The sequence below is a fragment of the Anopheles marshallii genome, chromosome 3 (assembly GCF_943734725.1).
Source record: "Anopheles marshallii chromosome 3, idAnoMarsDA_429_01, whole genome shotgun sequence".
Taxonomy (NCBI): Eukaryota; Metazoa; Arthropoda; class Insecta; order Diptera; family Culicidae; genus Anopheles; species Anopheles marshallii.
This window is the reverse complement of record NC_071327.1, coordinates 8,200,393-8,221,275: the sequence shown is the minus strand read 5'-3', so window position 1 is coordinate 8,221,275 and position 20,883 is coordinate 8,200,393. Positions and strand designations below refer to the sequence as shown.

Genomic DNA, 20,883 nt, shown 5'->3' with positions numbered 1-20,883 from the left:
TTGACAGGTTGTAGAGTGCGTAGAGTTAATGAATTGAGATAAATCTCACCACTTTAATATGTTGCAACATTAAAAGATATAATAGATCAAGTTTATGTAATATCAATTGAATGAAATGTGTTTTGGTTCAGAGATAAATAAATCCAAGAGTGTCACATGAACAATATTCTGATTGGACCCCTTGGACGTGGTGTAGCGCATCTCATATGTGTAACTTTATCACGTATAGGAATTTTACATTTACAACTATTGCTCTATTGTTCATTTTAATGAGATCCTCATCCCCCACTAGCAGAACAGCGGAACTAGGAAAGTTGGTAAACCAATCGTCATACCAAGGCGCCTGCAGTTATGCAATGTACCTGCTTTTCCAGCACCGTCACCGTGTTTTCATTGAGCTGATGTTCGCCGTTGTCGTTTAGCTCGAAGTGGGATGCGTTTGCTAACCGTACCGTCATCTCGTACTTGGCTCTGCCACGACCTGCAAAAGAATTGCGGACCAGGATCAGTGATGTGTGTTTAAAGTTGTGCGTTGCTACTAGCCGGTTTTTGGGGCGAAAGCAGCTGTTTGTGTCTGTAATGTAATTTAATTTTCCTAGAATTACTAAGAACAATATCCTTTTACTAGAAATTTCGTTTAGCTTAATGTGTAACGAAAAAAAAGGTTTTCCACATTCTTCACTCTCCAACCGTGTTACTTTCGTTCTTAGTAAATGCCCGGAAAATGATCCCCCGGGATGGATATTAGTGGCTTATCTGTCCGTTTATCCCCTTCTAACTATTTAGTAGTGCTTACACTAGAGCCTGATTAGTTTTTCATCCGTGTCGCATTCTCCGCATTATACATTCTCATTCCTGGTTTATCGCGTCATTCCGCAACCATCAAGCAAACCAGTTTATGCCTTATCTAAGCTGTACTTTCATCAAAACCATAATCTTTTCCCAGCGCCAACAGAGAAAAGCGTGGAATTGGAAGCAGGAAAGTGATATAATTTTCCATCCAATTTTCTCCAACTCCTTCCCTGCCCTCGGTGCAAGAGTAGCAGAGCCATCGGCTGGGAAGGTTTTGCTGACGTTGTCTTTCTTCCTTCCTTATCAGTTGCGTCAGTAGTCAGCGGGAGGTTTCCCGAGCAAAAAGGCCACAGAAAAGCGAACCATAATGAAGTTTGGCGTTCCGGGAGTCTAGCCCGAACCGATTAGGCAGCTGATAATCGGCCTATTAAACTAATGCATAATTTACGCTTATGTCACCCGGTGCTCACCCGTAAACCCGGGCCCCAAAAACGATAATGAAGTGTTGCGGAACCGTACCAGTTTTTCGCACAAATCTAATCCATTGCGGGCTCAACTAGCCCCGTCCTAGTTGTCCCCTACCGTTCTTTGCATTATGTATGCAAAAGAAGCGAAGTTGCTGGATCATTGGGAAGGAAAAGCGAAGGCAACTACCAGTGCCGCACCAGTGATTGGTATGGCTTTTGATTTTTCCGTATCAGTTTGGTAAAATATTTATTGCCACCAAGTTTGGAAAGCAAACAACAAAGCGGTGGGGGAAGCACCATAAACCCGCCCGGATGCCATTAATCATGAACAATCTGTTTGCTTTTTGCTGCGTAACACCAGTTGAAGCCAAAGGGGGAAAAACAGCAACGACCCGATTCGTGTGTCAGATGATTATGCAAATGTTTGTCAGTGGGTTTAATAAGGCGAAATTTCACTAGTGGTCATTGAAATGACCGAAAAGTTTCACGTATTTTCCATCCACCAGGATTAAGTGTTTGTGCCGTTTGGGGGGGATGGGGGAGGAAAGACAACAATGGTTGGAAAACATCACGTACTACCGTGATACGAGATGCATATCTCAATCAGTTAAGTAATCTTGGGGCTTGGTTTCGCTTGCCCACGTTGAGAGCTCCACGTGCGGAAAATTCTTTTTTCTCCGCCCAGTGCGTAAACAAATAAGCATTCATCAGTGGGGACAACCATCACACACCGGGGATGTACGCTTTGTTTACCGAAAGTGTAGAGCAGCTTGTTCGCAGCAGTAGCTTAAATTGTTGTCTCACTTTGTCATGCACTTTGCATACATTTAGGGGGGAAGCCCAATTTGCGTAGTGCAGCGTAAACGATCCTTGTGTGCATACGCACTCACACGCACATACACACATACGGGACGTTCAAGTTAAGAGTATTAAAGTCAAGCTAAACGTATACTTGTCATTCGCATGTCCGCTTGACGGTCTGAAATCATTCAATGCAACGTGACATGTGCATTGCTTTAAGTTACGACAACTTTACTTTACCCCCGTTCGTTTGGGGCAAACTCCCCATTCACGCCCGGGCAGCAAACTTTCCGGTTACCCTTCCAAGGGAAAACAAAAACAAATTACACCCAACCCTGGGCACCCGAGGTGCCCTTACTCGCTTTCACCAGCTGGGTTTGATCACAAATTTACTGCATCCCTTCCTGGTTTCATCTGTGCTGGACGTAAAACATCTGAACTTTATCGCTTCCTGCCAACTTCCCGCTGGGTTTGGGGGTTATGTCTTGGGCCCACCTGTCACGTGCAGAGGAGAGAAGTTGTTGTTTTGCTGTTATCGCTGTAACAGTTGCATCACGGGTGGCGAGAGTGGCAGTAAGAAGTGAAACGCCCAAGAGGGTTCGATACTTACTCGAGGACGATATGCTCTGGTCACAGCGGCACACGTCGAGACTGTCACCGGGTGAAATACACTGCCGAAAGCAGTCGTCGCCTTCCTTGTCGAGATTGCATCCTGTAGGAGGAGATAAAAACGAGAGAGAGAGAGAGAAAGAGAAAAAAAAACGGTAAGAAAGTTGGTCAAATTTTCATCCTTCGCAGTAAGTTTTGCTGTAGCTGATTGTTGGAGTAGTGGGAGTGGTGGCGAACACGTGATGGGTCGAAACACTACGTAACTCCACTCCACTCGGAAGGTTGAATGATATGGAAAGAGAATGCTAAAAATAGTTTCTTTCGGCACGGGAGCCGCAAGTCCATGGACCATTAACTTGAGGATACAGTTTGATGCAGGCTCCGAACGATACATCGGACGCTGATGCTGGGTGGGTAGGAAACCGGGACCGGGTTTGCATGCGACCGATGTGGAACTCTGCCATTCACTAAAGGTGTCACTCGGTGAAAGTCAGCAGCACGGATAGAGTGAGTGAGATCACTTTCGTTCCTTTGAACTTGAACAACTTCACTCGACACTTTAACTTTTGCCATGTCGGGACGCTGCCCCACTTATGGAGGGACATCCTCACCCAACCCTGCAAGCGGGAAGTTTACACGGAAACAAAATATACTCCCACTGCAGGAAATCGTACAAGTTCCAAACGAAGCGCATGCTGGCCTAGATGGGAAGCATTTGTACCGCTGCTTGCGGTATAGAATCAGAACGAAATGGGTTGATGTAGACGTCGAGCGGAGGAGAAGTAGCAGCACGGCAGTGACATCATCATTAGCCGTGAACAAAACGGTTTATTTACCATGCACTGAATATGGAACTCGATCTTTTCTTTCGCAACAAATACGGCCCTTGCCTTGTATTCGGCTGGACGTGACGTTTCGCTCTTGTGTGGTGGTTTAATGATGACGACCACCCGTACAAACGGCCGTAATGTCGGTCGGTCGGATGCAGAATAAATCGCTTCAGGATTATTTTCCTTTCCGGCCATCTTTGGCCATAAAAAAAACCCTTGGCATTCGTTTTTTTCGGGCGCACAAGACACTTATGAAGAATCGGGACTGGGACACGTTCGAGTTTGCGTGGTGGATGGGATCGGTGCACGTAATGGTATTGTTATATTTTATGCTTATCATATCGAGCTCATCGCTACCTGCACCGCCCCGATAGGGGATACGGTACGGTAGGAAATGAACTTACGCCACTAAAGGTTCACGCCACCCGGGGCCTGCAAGCGGCTGTAAAAGTGTTGTGTTTGTTTCGGCGTCCGCTTGGCAGCTGTACGACCGATTCCACTCAATCAGCGCTCCGGCATCCACCCGGGGTGCTGGTCATTTACGCACGGTTACTCAGATACCTGGAGCACGGTAAGAAAAAAAAAGTGTGCCGGATACGCTCCTATCGGATGGGACCTGCGCGGTCCCGCATCGCTAGGCATAAATCATTGGTTGGTAAATATTTAACGAAGGCACCAAAACCAACCGAACCGTTGCGAGCGTGAAAATGGGTTTTTTTTTTTGCTGGTTGGTGGTGTTTGGGTGGGCAAAGAAAATAGCAATTTCAGCTTTTCGGGTGTGTCCTTCCACACCGGGAGGAAGTGAGAGAATGCAGGAATGTAGATTTTTATTTCTTTGGGTCATTTTTGGTAGATGGAACGAGGCGAAACACAGTTTAGAATGATGTTTTACCGGCTGGAGAATATGGAAAAGTTGGTATAAAATTATGGCAGTCGTAATGTGGAGGTGATTACTTCGCTCCATATTTTAATAAGGTGATATGTTTGGAAAATGTATGAGATTGGTCCCATGGTGTTGCTTGATAAACGCGGTACCAAATGTGACATATCATTGTTCATCTCCCCAGAGAGCGATGAGTTTCTCCAGAGAACCTTACATCGTCCCTAAAAATAAGTGCGTAAATATAATGCATCTTATTTAGCGTACTGTAGGGTGTATCTTAGTTTTTTATCCGACTAAAGAAGCACTTAAATATGTTAAAATTCTAAGGCATTTCATTATTGTAGTGAAACGTTCCAGAAAAGCAATATAAATTCCAAAATTAAATTTGCTTTGTCCATGGTATCTCTAATGCCTACTAAGTTTAAGATCAAAGAAGGAAATTAACTCCTAGTGTATTCTTTCTGCTTGATCCCACCAATACCAATGATGGGTTTCCATAACTATTTCTATACAATGTCATCAAATTTCTACTCCTTTGATCACTCTTGCTGAGCTTTCGTACTTGGTCCAATTTCCTAACAGGCTTATAGACACATTTGAAGATTTGAGAATTTGATTTGATTTTTTGAAGATTATTGAATCATCGGTAGGGAAATTCTACGATCTAAATGAGCTATTTTTCAAGACACTGAAATGTGCAGTTAGCGCACCTTGCGTACGGTGACATATTATTAACTAAATTAATTTAGTTTTCCCGTGTTTCTCCATTGACCGCAACACAAAAGAGCACAAACAAAAGTTTCGCTAATGGAAATTATGTTGTGGTTGCAAAATATCGCGATTTATTCGTTCGCAAACAGCAAGGTACAAAATACAACCCGAAAAAAAAGTGCGCGAAACAACACCAAACCCTGTTACAAACATCATGATTGTACAAGACGAACAAGACCAACTGCTGTAGCGGTGAAGAAATATAAATTTTATCACCGCCTGGCGTTGATTCCATCCGGTTACCGGGACTTATCCGGGTGCCTCACAAAACCCATTCAAGGGCTGGTTTGCAGTGAAAGGAAAAACTTTTTCGCACCTAGCCACAATTATCCCTCCCATCCGCGGGGCAGAGCAGGCGGGCCAGCATTGGCAAGGTTTATCGGTCGGTCGAATGGAAAGTATTGTCCAAAGTTGATTTACGACATAATTAATGTCGTTTTCACTTCCGACGCACAAAGTTCCACCGGTGGCTGAGGGTTTTTTTTTTCGTCCTTTCGTTTCAGGCCCTGACATCCATGGTCTGAGTCTTCACTGGAGGTAGGAAAAAATCTTAAAAAAACTCGACCAAAAAGTACGGGCACAAAACGCAGCACTACATTCAATCTTTCGATGGAATGAATTATTGACTTCCGATCGATGGGGTGAAACATTTGTCGCCAAATTTTTGGCCCAAATCCGAAACGTGTCGGACAGGTTTTGTATTCGTTTTCGTTCCACCTCCTTTTACAGGCCCAAACCTGCAGGCGTGATTTAGCGAAAGAAAATCTTTCCGACCGAGCCGTCTTGACAGCTGGAGGATGAAGCCAGTCGAACGGTTTAGCCAATTTCTTGTGGATTAAAATGGCATTTCGAGACCGTTTCCGTCCAGCCCCGTCCGAACAATGCAACCGAGGTGGATCGACGGTTTTTTCCTGCTCTTTACCACCATACCACCCGGGGCCAAACTTTCTCGCTCTTTCGTACCCTGGGCAAACAGCAGTGTTGGTGCAAATCTTTGCTACGCGCGAGAGTGACAATATTCGTCCTTCCCGAAACGGCCCGGCAATGCCAAGACGTCGCCCTTGTGGTCGTAATAAATTATGAAACTTTCCCAAATAAAACAGCAATAAATCTTGTTAATTTGCTGATGAGGAAGTGCAAAGTAGATGCTTTCCCATGCTGTCTTCCAGCTACGGCGTGCCACCCGGGGCCGGTCGACGATTTTTCTTCACCATTTGCGCTTCAGCCGGTGGCATTCATTTCGCACTCGTGCACACCCACCAACTGGTGGATCGCCGGCAGTGGAACTCTTCCATAGCAGCGAGAAAAAAGAACCCCATTTCGGGAGTCATGAAAATGAGGCCACACACAGACATCAGCATATTCTTAATGCACACGCACAAGCATAAGGCGGGGCAATATAAAGATTTGCTCCGCGAAAGTGCTACGCTTTGATAAAGCGCTTTTCAGTAAACCATGGAAAGGTGTGTTTGTGTGAAAATACACACATACACACACGCGCCACACCGTACCGGCAGCTGGGAAAATTGACATGCAGCGTTCGCTAGAAGAAGGTGTTTCGACAGCGGAGTTTATTGCGTTTTTCGTGCCACTTGTATCGTCTCCCTCGTCGTACTGCTGTTAGGCACCGAAATAAGTGAAGTTGGCGTGACTTGACGCGAGGCTTAAGCAGTCTGCCTGTTGAGTTAAGCTTTTGCAAATCCAATTAAAATTTTATACCTATTTTGCAAACTTCGCGGTGGTGGTTTGCTGGATGGTTTCAGCAGCGGAGCTGTGCAATAGAACGGGCCAGCACGCAAAAGCCAAAAGGTGGTGCATTAAAATGAAAGTTTGCAATAGTTTTCAATGCGGTGGCATATAGAGTCACGGAAAGATCCTGTTAGAGTAAGGAAATCCTTTTAGAGTAATAGTTTAACGGGCGGGAAAGAAATATTGAAAGGAAATTTTAGGAAGATAAGCAGGGGTTTTTGTGTAACATAGTTAATAGAGCAAGGTAATTCTTTTGATTACCTATGGCTGTAAGTTCATTCAAAAACGAAATCCTTATTAAAACATATGCTAAATAATTACGTTGATGTCAAGAGGAGAGTTCAAACCATTTGTTACAACATTTGGTTTGGTGCACTTGAAACCCATGCCCTCTGTGAAAGAGCTATTGGCAATATTATAGGCTAATGCTGGGATAATAGATGATAACGAAGGGATTTATGGAATATATGGTAATGGTTGGTCTACGAAGCAAATATGAGTGATGGAGCCTACATAAGGAATATTCTGGTATCTGATGTAGGCATTGAGAATGTCTGAATCAAATCTAAAAAGTAAAACGTTTGAGGATATTAAAACAGTTTTAGATCATCGAAGTCGATGTTGAGCCAGCTTCAAAATGTTTCATTCTTCATTCATTTTCACAGCCTCAGTTATTATTTGCATACCAAAACATACAAATTCCACATAGACGTATGTTCAAAATTTTGTAGCGAATTGTTACTGTCCGAAAAATTCCTGTATCCTCGTGTCAACATTTGTCAGAAAAAATAACCACCCAAACGAAGGTATGTCATGCCATGCCGTGCACTTGACTCAAAATATTGAAATGTAAGCAAGCATGATTTTTGCAACAAAAAGGCTCTCCAATACTTTCTCGATCTCGTTGAAGTGTACCTATCGGGGACAGAACGATACAGATTGGTTACAAAATGTAATGCACAAACGAGCACGGCATATAGAATTTTGATCGAAACTTGTTTCAATTATTTACAATAAAAAAATACATTCCTCATCGATTCATAGAAAATTCCAGCACCATGAATGAATGACCGGAATCACAAACACACAGAGGGTGCAGGAAATACATTCTACCTACCTGACGAACATACCTCACGTCCATCCAACGCAAAAGTGCCACAATGTGAAGTGGTTGACGAGGTACACTACCGCCATGTCTTCGTGTGTGATTTTTTTCCCTCTTCTCTCGATGCAGCTTTTTCCACCGTGAATGTCACCATTGAGTGGCATAAATTTTGCCTTCGCCGCTACAAACGAAACTCGATTCTGGTCGTCCCGGCCACTTTTCGGAGTGCTGAAGTGGTGGAAAAGTTTTTTTTTCTCCTCCCTTTTTGGTAGAGGAGACGTTTTTCATTCAAGTTTTTTGAAATGTGTACGCAACGTATTCTACATTCGGGCAGCCCGGGCAGAGAACTTACTGGTAGGTGACTAGCTTTATGGTTAAGTTGGTATTTTCCATTTTTTCTTTTTTGCAAGCTGACGCTACCTGAGCATCTGGCTTGAACGACAGTCCACAGGATGGTGGAGTATTTTTTTCCCCATCTTCGAAAAGTTGTATATTACGTTTACAAAGTTGTCTAAAAGAGGGTAAAATGTTCACCCCCCAAACCAGAATCGAACCAGAAGCAAAAGGCAATAAGATAGGGCTGAGTTATCTTGATCTCATAGTACCGACTATCAAAGAGGATATAACAAACTTAATAAAAATTATTGAATTTCATCTTAATAACTTTTGGGTGAAATTCATTTTTATGACTTTTATCATCGCTGCTGGCGGTTAAGAAGTCAGTGGGTCACAACATTGCGGGACAGTTGGGAAGAACATTGACCCGGTTTCTTGCTGCTGCTTTAAGTGGGGAATGGAGCCTACAGATGCACACAAACGTTTTTGCTTCCGTTACCATTTTCGCTTTATAAATTATACTGCCTACATGCAGAGAGGCTTTTCCTGTATGAGAAAATCGTTAGAGTGAGAAGAATTTCTCGTTTCAATTCGCAGTAAAGATGTCATCGACCCTAACATCAAAAGCAATATTGATGCTACCATCGAACTTTGTATTTGTGCACAAGCTTTAGCTTCTACGCAAACGGAGAGAGTAGTATGTTTGTAATGTGATTTTAATCGAACCTACGTTTTTCGATGAATTCAATGAGCCCACTCGATCGTGCATTGAAGCAACAGCCGAACCGTAACGGAAGTTCGTTCCGGCCATGCATAAACAATACTTGTTGAATTATTCATATCGTATTTAGATGCATTTGGTGGAATTGATTTTCCTCAAGTGGGAAGAAGATATAAAAGAGTATCGGGGAAAGTATGAAGTGATTATAAATATTACAATTTGTCCCTGTAGCAAACAGTTACATGATAAAGCGATTATATGCTCGATGTAAACCAATTCTGTACCAATTGCGTACGCCAAAACCATATTGGAAGACCAAAACTGATTTCATAAAACCTGCCAGATTGTCTTATAAAAAACGGTCACCCTCATGTATTGAATGATTGTGTGTGAAATTTTTCTCTGGTGGACAGCCTTCAAATTTTCAACATATTGATATGTATCTAATTATCAGTTCTTATGTCTGATTCTCAACACAGGATGAATCAATCCACAATGATCGTAAAGAATCCTTTTAATATTTTAATATCCACAAACTGGAAAATTACACGCAGAGTTAACTGACAGTTGCTTTCTTTCGGTGTAACAATTTAAAATAATGGTTGAACCTCAATTTTAGATTCTCAATCGAAACGGAACAATTCTAAATTCTGGCCCAGGACCGTTCCACAAATCCACCGTTCCTGAACATCCATTTTAAGCAATTCATTTTAATTAATGAAGATCAATGATTCGTATCATCTATCCGCGAGTTGACTTTTTCGAGCCCGAGCGAAACCAGCAAGCGGCCATTCGTCATCACTAATTGCCACCTAATGAGCGCCAGGCTCGTTCCGAGTCAATCAATAAAATAACACTCAATTAAAGCAACGGCGCGCGCTGGATTAGATTGATTTCCACGGCGCACCGTTTTGCAATGGTGCGTCCGCAGCGGGCTGGAACTCAGCGAAATGGTAGTGCACTAAATCAAGTTAATTGCTTCAAAGTGCGACCGAATGTTTCGCTTACAACTTTGATCATCGTCCATTACACCGTCCCGGTGACCATTTAAAAGCGATGGCATCCTCATCAGCTTCGATACGTTTTTGGAGTTATTTTCATGTGCATGTTAATTAATGCTTTTTGGGGAGTAGAAAACATTGAAATGCGTTGCAGCAGGATAACAATAAGAAAAATGTATTATAAATATTTTGTTTCAAAATATTACGAGAGCCTGCTCTTTGTTTACACTACACATGCAAAGCTCCTGATACAAAGCAGCGTATTCCCCTCATTTTGGAAATTTCAACACAACACGCTTGTCAGTTTTAATGATCTTGTTGCACTGGACGGTGGACCAGAAATTCGATATTGTTTCGTTTGTAAAATAAAAATCCCATCAAAACATAATCCACCTTCACCCTCATCTATCTTCCAGCATAAATTGGTACCCATACTTTGACCCTTGGTGTTCATTTTCTTTGAATTCTTAAACAAAAAACACAGCTTTTTTTCTTGTCAAACCACAGGACGCCTGCTTTCTTGTACTTCCGGAAGCTCTCTGACAAGCGGAGGTTTTGGGTCTTGGCAAGCGAAACGAATCGTGTGCATGTAACAAGCACCGACCCTAGTCATCGAACCGAAACCGACCTCAAAAGGCGACCCGCCTGTTCCGGCCGGTACGACAGGTGGCAGGAAGTGTTCAATATGCGAACAAGTCCCTTGGGTGTCTAAGTACTGAGAGCGGCCGCTCGGTATGGGAACGTTGCAGGGGCTGATTTAATTAAAGATAAGAATCAATTTCGTTTCGTTTTCAAAATTATTTTCTGACATTTCCCAGCCACAGCTGCCGGGCGGTCCGCTTCCACGAAGATCCTTTAGATTTCCCGGGGCCTCTATCGGAATTTTCGTTTAATCGCTCTTCCCCCAAATGAGTGCCGGGAAGTGAGGACCATTTTTGCCTCGTTTGCTGGTACGTACGGAGGGTTTTTACCGAAGGACCAACGTTGTTCAACGGAATAAAGCTCCGACCGTGCTTGTAGTACTGGGCGCCTCCATTTACTTGTGACACTCTACGGAACACACTTCCTCTTGGGAGGGTGCGTGTATTTTGTACATAAAATCAGTTTCTATGAATTTCAGGTCGACGGGGTAAGCTAGCCGGCACCGGTGTGGCAGATGGAAAGTGCAGTGGTCTGGTGGTGTACATTCGAGCAACATGATTGAGAACAGCTTTTATTAGTATGACAAGTTGGCACCCTTTGTCCCGGGGTTCCGTTTGCCTGCGCTGACGATGGGAAGGTCTTTGCGATGTGATACCTCCAGTGCAAGATATTGTTTTCCACGAACGATACATGACTGAGTGTGGACGTGTGATGTACACGTTCGGCTACATGTTACGCACCTGTGCGCTAAGGACTTTCAATTTCAAGACGATAGGAAGAGGAAGCTTTGTACAATCTGTCGGAAAGTGGGACATCTTCCATTAGGGGAGAAAATATCACACCATTATATTTTGCCACAGTAGATGACATCGTGCGCTGATGTTGAACGCAGTAACCTTGAAAACATGTTCAAAGTGTGCTCTTTAATATAAAAAGTGTGCCATCAATATGTAACCCTTAGCTTCTCTTACGGCTAAGCTTCTCAGTGGGCAAAAAGAATTCTCATGCAAAATTCACAAACAAACTTAAATTCTCTCAAATTTTAAGGTATTTTGAAAATCACTACACTGTTTACCGTTCGGTGTTCAAACGGCCGGGCACCAACAAGCCCTGCACACAACAGGAGGTAGATTATCGTGGCAAGATGACAGTCGTTAAAGTGGCTAATTAATTAAAATCCTCTTTCATCAGCATTTCCCGAACACTTTCGGGGCAAATTCATCACCCCGCGCGGGGGCAGGAGTTGAAGAAAATTAGTATGCCGGTGGAATGTTTGAAAAAGACGATCCCTCCCACCGTCGTCAATGCATCAAGGGCAATCCGCGGGTTGGGGCTGGTGTGGAGGATATTTACCGACGGTGCACGCTTACCTGTGACCTCGTCGTACTCGTTGATCTCACACCGTTTGCCCTTATATCCGGCCGGGCAGATGCAGATGATGGCGTTGTCACCGATGTGCCTGCGAAAGCAGTAGAATGACAAGCTCTGTTTAGCGCCTATGTTTTGTTAATGAGCGAAGGTTTGCTGCTTTACGACACACACACACACAATGAGGCAGAAGGAATGGGTTATTTGGCTGGAGTAGGACGAGGAACTGGTGTACCATTAATATTGCAGGTCCAAGTACGGTTGTGGTTGACGGATGGAGCGAAAGGACAATCTCATAAAGTGTAAAATGATGAAGCATGCATTTAACGCTAAAAGCTGTTCCGGAATGTGCGTGTGAATGTTGGGCGGTAACGAACGATTAGTGTTATGTCAGTATATCATTAACAGGAAATTATGGGACATTTCACCCATGGAGGAGCCCATGGTGATGGATGATAAAATGAAGTATAAAATGAACTATTTCGGAAAGGTCCTGGAGAATCATTATTATAAACTTAGATAAAAAAGTTGTTACACACACGAATGTTTTCCATAGAACATATTTACATCTTTCAAACCAACATTCAAATTTATAACACATAATTAACAGAAAAAGGACAATAAACAAGTTCACAACAAACTGGGAACAATCGTTAGTCAACATGATAATTGAAATACTTCGCGAAATAAAACATAAAGCAATATCAAAAATCGAAAATATGTGTTCTAAATTCTGCAACAATAAAACTTTTTTCATCTGTCAAAATGAAATAAAAAAGATTTTAAAAAAACAGGAAAAACTCCGTCAAATCGTTAGCAGCATAACACTTACTTGCACGTGCCACCATTTTCACAAACATTCGCGTCCTTGCAGAGCGGACCGTCGCCACAATCAGGACCACTAAATCCAGCATAGCAGTCACAGTAGTACGATCTGGAAGTAAAAGTGGAAAAGCAAAAAGGATTTAAATCGATCGCACCGAACACAGGCACGGCGGACACTTTCATTGCTAGGCTTCGCAAGCAAACGACCCGTTGACAAGCGAAATTCCAACGCAAAGAATGACGGCGGAAAAAAACCGTGTCCTTTTAATGCTGCGCGGTACGTTTGTACAAGCGGATGTGGTACACCGGAATCGGTAAGTGCGGAAGAAAACGTACCATGCATTTTCCGATCACTGGAAAATCATGGGAAAAGCGTTGTTAAATTCAAGTCGAAAAATCGATGAAGTGCAACTGTTTGAAGGAAACAGTTTTGTGGCTCTAAACCGTCGTGGCATCCATCCTGGACAGGTGTTTGGCAAACCCTCGATAAAGGACACCACGATGGCTTAATCCTTGCTTTCTGTCGCGCAAGAAACCCCTCTACCTGACAAATGTGACAAGAAAGAATTCAAAATTACTTGCATCGAGCCGATTGACATACCTTCGAAGTGACAATCATGCTTGAAGTTACCACAAGTTGGAAAAGCTCCTTCGTTCTCTCACGTAAACACACACACACACACCGCTTCAATCGCTTTTACCAATGGTGTAAAGCAAATAAGTTCAGCCTCACACCTTTTTGCCTCGCAACGGTCTAAAGCCACCGTGTCCGCCATTGACATTTTGCCGAACCAGTTTGCGCGTCAGTAAATCTATTTTTATTAACTTTGCGGCGAAATTTATTGTGCTTTCATGAATATTCATTCTTGGTGAGTGTGCGTCCTGTGTGCGTGTGTGTGTGTGTGAGAGAGTCCGCGTACCGCATTAGCATCGCTTTTACTTTTCCCATTTCGAGCTGTTGTTTGGAGCTGTTGTCTATGTTCACCAGCCAAGATTAGGGGCCTGTTCCGGGTTGAGGATTGCACAGGCGTGAAAACCCGGGTGAAGTTGCGGTGAGAAAGCAAATGTGCCGCGATCATCGTACGGACCTCTTACGCACCAGCCAGCATACGCTTGCGGTTGTCTGGTTCCATTCTTTCTCTCTTTTCCCTTTCGTCGCCCATTGTAGTACCATTTTGTTTTCCTTTTAAAAGAAAAGGAAGAAAGGAAGGTTCATTTGACCCCAATGGGTTTACCATCTGTTTGTTGGATATTTTCGCTCACAACAGCGACTTTTACGGTGTTTTGTGTGTGTGTTTTTTTATGTTTCGTTTCTTTCTCACTTGCTTCGTCCCTCAGGGGAGACAAATGAATTCACATTCTTTCGCGACCACAAGCCGCATCCTTTCGAGGATGTTTTTTTTTTCACTCACTGGGACTTTGACTTTGTGGGAAACGTGTTTTCCTTTGCCGCCTTTTCGGGCCCACGCATTGTCTCGGTGGAGTAAGAAATTCAATTTGTGACGATTCGTTAGACGGCTGACGGGTGCAAAACTGGAGACGCGACAAATCCTGTCCGAACATCCGACGGGCAGCATGTAATCCTTTAGCTGCTGCTTAAGGTACGGCTCCAATGCACACAGCGAAAAGGGATGATTCGGAAAAAAGGGGGCGCTTTCAAGCTAAACCTAAAGCCATCTGGCCGCTTCAGGGATGGCGCTGAAGGATTTCAATTGCGTTTGCGGAGAAAAGTTTTTTAGCATGCGCTCAAAAAAAATGCTCTTGAGTTTGAGTTTGTTGGGTGTTGTTCGTGGCACTGTGGAACAATTGTTAAGAAGTTAAAATTCGCTGTGCAAGTGAGGGAAATTTCATTCAGCATTTATTTACCTTTCTACGAGCGTGCGTGGTTTGACATTTAAGTATCTTAGAATAAATTCCATGCATAGAAAAAGTTTTAAGCACGCAATAAACATAGTGTAAATAATGGCATTGATGGATTGTTTGGGGATGATTCTTAACGCTCAAAACAATTCCATCTTTCAAAGTGCACAAATGTAACGAATATTGTTCCAAACAATGGCCTTTAATCATTTAAAATTAAACTTCCTACAAGTGAAAGGGAGAAAGAATCAATTCTTGAATGTGATCTACATCCAACGATGATGACTGTTTGAAACATTTCAATTTAAAGACAATAACACAGCTTTATCTCGATAATTTTCTACAGCAAAGACAAAGCTGAACATTGGTATGTCAATGCAACCAGGAACTGCATTAAAGGCTCAGTGCAATAATTTACAGCAGCAAATTCTCCATCGTGCATATTTAAAACTACCTCAAGAGGGCTGCACATTCATCCTGCTTTGCATACGGTTTCGTTTCAATCAATAATTAATAACCATCATTTCCATAATGGGTGCGATTATTGTAATCACACTTTTAGCGGTCCCGTCACCGGTCCTCGTCGTTGCCGTCTGAGCCGGACAAAGCCGGACAGCTGCAAACCACTGTGCAGTGTCCACTTCATTACACACTTGTCCGGTGAGTGTGGTTTTCTGGACGGAGCATTTAATGGTCCACAGCCCTTGTCCAACCCCCCGTTGAGACGGGCGTGTGTGTGTATGCCCGTTTTGTGCATAACAATCAACGCGAATCATAATCGAGTCAAGTGTCATCGAGATGATAAAGTCGTCGGTGAACAAACCGCCACCGCGTACGTGTGCATAAACATTGTATGGACATATAAAAACAAACCTACACAAAAAAAAACAAGGAAACGTTTTGCGTAAAATGAGCGACAACCGTTGAAGGAGAGAACAAATAAAACTCAAACACTGGCTGGAACGAATCACGATGTTAATCAACAGCTCGCCACACAAATTGTCCCGGTGTAGCGTGTGTGTAGGCGTGTGGTTGGGTTCATTTTTGCGTCTCATCGCTACCACCCGGCAGTGCCATTAGTTTACCGACCCGGGTGAGCCCACAAAACCGGGAAGCACATAATTTATTAACGAATCATTGCTCGACACTCGTACGTCACTGCCAGAAATGGCCGCATCGGCATCACATGTCCACCCCATCAGCAGTGGTGGGCGAGTCGCGCAAAGGCCATTTTTCTTGCTTCCTTCCCGTCCGCTTGGCCATTTTTTGCTGTTGTTCTGTGTTGTTCTTTTCCACCTACAAAACGGCGGGAGTACGGAGTACGGATGGCGGGTAATAAATGACCCCAACTTCTCGGCACATCACACGGAATCGATGTCCCTTATCGTGGTATCGTTCCTTGTGCGTCCGTGTCCGGGATGTTGATGCGTTTTAATTCATGACCGTGGGTGAGAAAATGGCCTCAAGCGCCATTAAACGCTTAGCGGACAAGCAGCACCCCAGCACACGTCGGTGTCATCTGAATCGGCCATACAATCAGCCGTGGCGCGTAATATCATTTTCCGCCTCATTTCGGCAAATACATGAAGACATGGTGGATGTCGCCATGCATTGATCTGTACACCTTCTGGAACCTCAAGTCGCGTACTATCAATTTATCCTTTCGATACGGTAGTTCAGGAAAACGGTTCGCCCGCAAGATCGTTTGTGACAAATGGAGCAAAAATGTTCGCACGTGCGCAACGTAAACGATCCACGGTTAAAGATTGTTTGTTTGAACGATGCTGTTTTCATGTCTAGTGCACAGTTGTACGACACTTGATATTTTAGGGCGCATTAGAGGCTATTTGCAGTATGACGAGTAGAATGATGTATAAATGTCCAGGAAAGTCGATTCTTAAAGAAAATTCATCATTTAACGATTTAGTTAGATCTCCAAGCATGCTTCTTTAACTAAAATTATAAAATTAAACAAAAAAATACAATTTTATATAACAATTATGTTTCTTTTGGGGCAAAATATTACTATACAAAGAAATCATTTCCGCAGACCATATCTGTGTTTTTTTCCTTCCAACCAAAACAAATGCTTCGTATCTTAAAGCAGTAAAGCATCATAAAACACGTGCAGACATGGTTTACCTTAAGCAACCAACGTCCATCCAGCACTGTGCCGTTCGCAGCAATCCAGCAAACACCATTCGAGTCACCGAACAACGGCACGTCTTTGGACCATTCCTGGGGGGGAAAAAAGCGATCACAATGACAGCGTTTTGTGACGTTCCATTAGCGCCCCCGGTTGACGCGAAAATGGTTCATTATTACTGGTGCTACATTTATCCATCCGTCGGTCAGCGTCGGCACGTAACCATCCGTGTTATCCCCGGATAGGATATCCGTCCAACGGTAAGGATGCGATCGTGCTCCAGTCGTGAGTGTTCTATGGCACGGGAAGGGTTCGGAGCGTGACGGAGGTAAACCGACTGAAAAAAAGCGCAAATGACTAAACAATAGCCGCTTCTTGCTAAAACGTTCGTAACCGGGTCTGCACCTTGGACAATGCGATGGAATAACGAGTGAGCGAGAATGAGTGAACGTTTTGCACGCCGTGGATGTTGTGTAAAATGAGGGCAACACAGCAATGTGGACGTTGCAGTGTAAGTGTTTTTGCTGTTCGCAGAGTAAGGTGCAATAGCAAATCAACCTGAATCATGGTTTCTTTTGCTGGTTGACTTCATTGTTTTCGTACCATTGTTAAAGATAAAGGATAACTGGCCAACCTTAAGCCAGCGTATTGAGACAGTGCCAGGAGTTTCGGGTTCACCTTTCATAGTTTGATGATACGGCATGGGAGGGAAAAATTTGTAAAGACTTTTGTTAAAAAAAAATGTACAGAAAACTGGACGATATGGTTATGGTTTATGAAACAATAAGTTGGTGTATAGTTTGAAACATCAAGAATTGTATCAAACTAGCAAAAATACTGAGAATCGCGGGCGGAGACCAGTTTGTCAAGAACCAAAACCTTTAACAGTCTGTATAAGCCAAGATACCAGGAAGTACCTCTCGTAGGTTGCGTTGCTTTATTCAGTTCAATCCATAAATCCCCGCCATTTATTGGCATTTTTATAGGCAATATTTGTAAATTTTACTGAATTTTAAAGTTATCGATAAGGGCTGACCTAAATTCTTGTAAACGCATGTAATAAATCCAATCCCCTTTTGACTGCGGAATTTTCATGGAAAAATAATGCACACTATTGCCACTGCCATTGCATCGTTTGATCTATGTGCCACCATCATGAACTGCATTCAAAATACATCATTATCACATTTGTTTGATGTATGACTATCCGCGTTACGGATGGCATTTTTTCACTCGAGAAAGCAAACTATAGCAACAGTAAATGCAGTAACAATGTATACGGGTATTTCACAGATTTTTCTCCACTCTTCTCTACTCCATTTTCTGTTACACATCATTCCGAAGATGGGTTGTATGCAGTGCTATGCGTGTGAGTCGCTTTTAACCATGCACCGTGTGATTGCAGAAATGGAATTTCATGCGAATTTATGAAGTAATGTAATAATTCGGGACACATGAATTGCTTCTTACTTTTGTTGTTTTGTATGTCAATATCTTTGGTAACTAAAAATTGACAGAACAAAAGTTTGAATGCCTTAATATTTAAGAAATTTGTTTATGAATAACATAGAATCATGAAGCAACATAGAATCACAACCAAAAATAAACGATTTTCGCCAAGATCCACCACACTCAAATAATAATAAAACGAGTTTTAAAACGAAAGTTGTAATCATAGTGCTTCTTCATAAATAAATGCATTTCAAAGCTTACAAAGAACTGGAATTATATTCAGATAATTCCTACCACTTTAACACTCTGCATACAACGCACCTTAAAATTTTCTCCTTCAGAAGGCTCGGCTCAAGCATTCGGGTCAAAATAGCAGGCAGAAGCCACTTTTTCTCGTAGTGTGTAATAAATAGCCAACCCATCCACTTGCCGAATAGGATTATCATGTTGTTGGTCAGTATATTTGTACCACAAAACCGAAGCATCATCCAGCAGGTAGTGGTATGATTTAGCAGCGTTCCATTGTACAGCACGAGCCTTCCAACTGACACGGCCAGAGATACTCATAGCCACATAAACCTTTACATAAAGACGTTGAGCATCGGTTTAAATGGTTGGTTTGGAAAGCTCAGATTGTGCTTCCTGCCCGAAATCGTTTCTTACAAATAAATGATTACGGTTGAAGCAGTTGGTTCATGCATAATTCTTCATTCGAAAGCACAAAATAAGTGTATGGTGCATGTGTTGGTTAGCGGTGGGTGGCAAGCGAGCAGGCGGGCAGAACCAAGGTAACTGCATTCGATGCCAACCCGAACCGTAACACCTTCTCGCCCGGCTTATCAGACGAGATAAATGATTGGAAAGGACGCATGCTTGATTGCTATCAAAAGAGCACACAGCCCTTTCGGGTTTGCATTTCGCCCTCTTTCTCTGTTTCACGAGCAAACAGTGCTTGATTCGAGGCATCGTATTTAGCAGCAGTACGTGCCGGAACGTGTGTTATTTAAGCACCAATAATGCATCGTTTGCGAGCTTAAGCTCGGGTGGCTTTTGATTGCCTTGCGCCGTACAAGGGGTTTAAGTTCGGCAAAATCCTAATGTTTGCCCCGTTAATCGGTGCTGCTGCGCTGCTGATGGTTGCAGGAATTACCGTAAAGCAGACTTTGCGAGTGTGATATGAGAGGGAATTGAAATGATTCGATTCGCTTTAATGGTTGGCACGATAGAGAAAAAAACCCTCCTGGTTGAATTAGACACGTCCGTTCGGTGCGCGTACCCGTGTCGTAATTGGACGACTTAAGTCTAATGGTGCGACGAGCATATCGGCAAACGATGGTACACCAATAACGATAAAAAAGTTCATCGAATTTTGTACCACCTCGTATCGGTGGAATCTTGCGAAGAAGGCATCAAACGCAAAGAATACTTAAAACCTTCGACTTGCAACCCATGTGATGTGGCAGTTGGGGAGAAATTGAATTTTGATCTCCAATACTCCAATCTGCATGTATGAATATAAACATTTTGCACTTCAAACGAGCCAAAAGGGACGAAGGCTGGCCAAAACCAAACAAAAAAAAACAAACCTCCGTTCACACTTACACGTCCGTGTCGAACGCTCCTGGCCATTGCAACCGTTTATGCATCGGGAAATGAGTTGCATAAATCAAAACTGCATTCGTAATGAAACCCGGCCACCACTCAACGATTTGCAGCAACATCAAAGGCATCCCGGTCGGTCAGCTTTCTAACGACTTCCTACCCTGAAGGGGTTGGCCCATTTCCCATGCGTCATTTAGTAGTTTCCTTTCTGCGAAGGAGAGGCGCACAAAAACACCAAACTTCCGTTCGTCTCTTCGTGGTCGAGAATAGTTACGCAGTGGCTCGGGGTTTCCGGAAGACACATCAGCGACCTCGCAGCCTCGTCCACGAAACCCTACCGGAAGCATCTATGATGAGCTACGAAGCAACCTGGGTGAAGTTCTGCATCAGCTCCCGTATCCTGTCGACCTGAATTCTACGCCCGAACCGTACGGAGGGACACCCGTTGCATGAATAAATGATCTGCGGAGGATTTTTGGTTTTTCCCGAGCCAACCGGAAATGTAAAAGAAGTAAGGTGCCGGTGGTATGATGCGTACGAACTGCAAACGGGATAATCCTTTACAGCAGTAAGGCAAGCGGCAACCGCTTCAAAGATGCTTCCGGCTTTTTGCCGTGCGTACTCCCGGCAATGCTGGTAAAGTCATCAGCAGCATCTACTTCCGGTGCTCCGGTTGAACGGAGTGGAAAATTCTTCCACCCGGAATCAAAATCCTTTTGCAGCACTTTCGCCGAATGCGGGACTGAATTTATCATGTATAATGCAAAACGAATATGACCTCAGGTTACCGGAAGGTTCGCTGAGGTCGGTTTGGCAAAGTTTAATCGTTTGCTGCTGGAACGTAATGTATTTTTAATTTGCCGAAGCAATATCTCTATCTCGATTTTTGATAAAGTGTATTTTTTTTCTCGAAAAACATGATG

At 43.3% G+C, this 20,883-nt stretch overlaps 1 protein-coding gene across 1 annotated transcript in view; it reads right to left on the bottom strand.

Annotated features, from left to right (window-relative positions):
• Positions 1 to 20,883, bottom strand: part of LOC128716178 (uncharacterized) — a 104,815-nt gene that overhangs the window by 78,512 nt on the left and 5,420 nt on the right. The window contains exons 2-5 of the mRNA XM_053811099.1: positions 12,908 to 13,009; positions 12,078 to 12,166; positions 2,671 to 2,772; positions 363 to 481 (exon numbers count right to left, since the gene is read on the bottom strand). Coding sequence (XP_053667074.1) covers positions 363 to 481; positions 2,671 to 2,772; positions 12,078 to 12,166; positions 12,908 to 13,009 — 412 coding nt within the window. The remainder of the gene's footprint in view (positions 1 to 362; positions 482 to 2,670; positions 2,773 to 12,077; positions 12,167 to 12,907; positions 13,010 to 20,883) is intronic.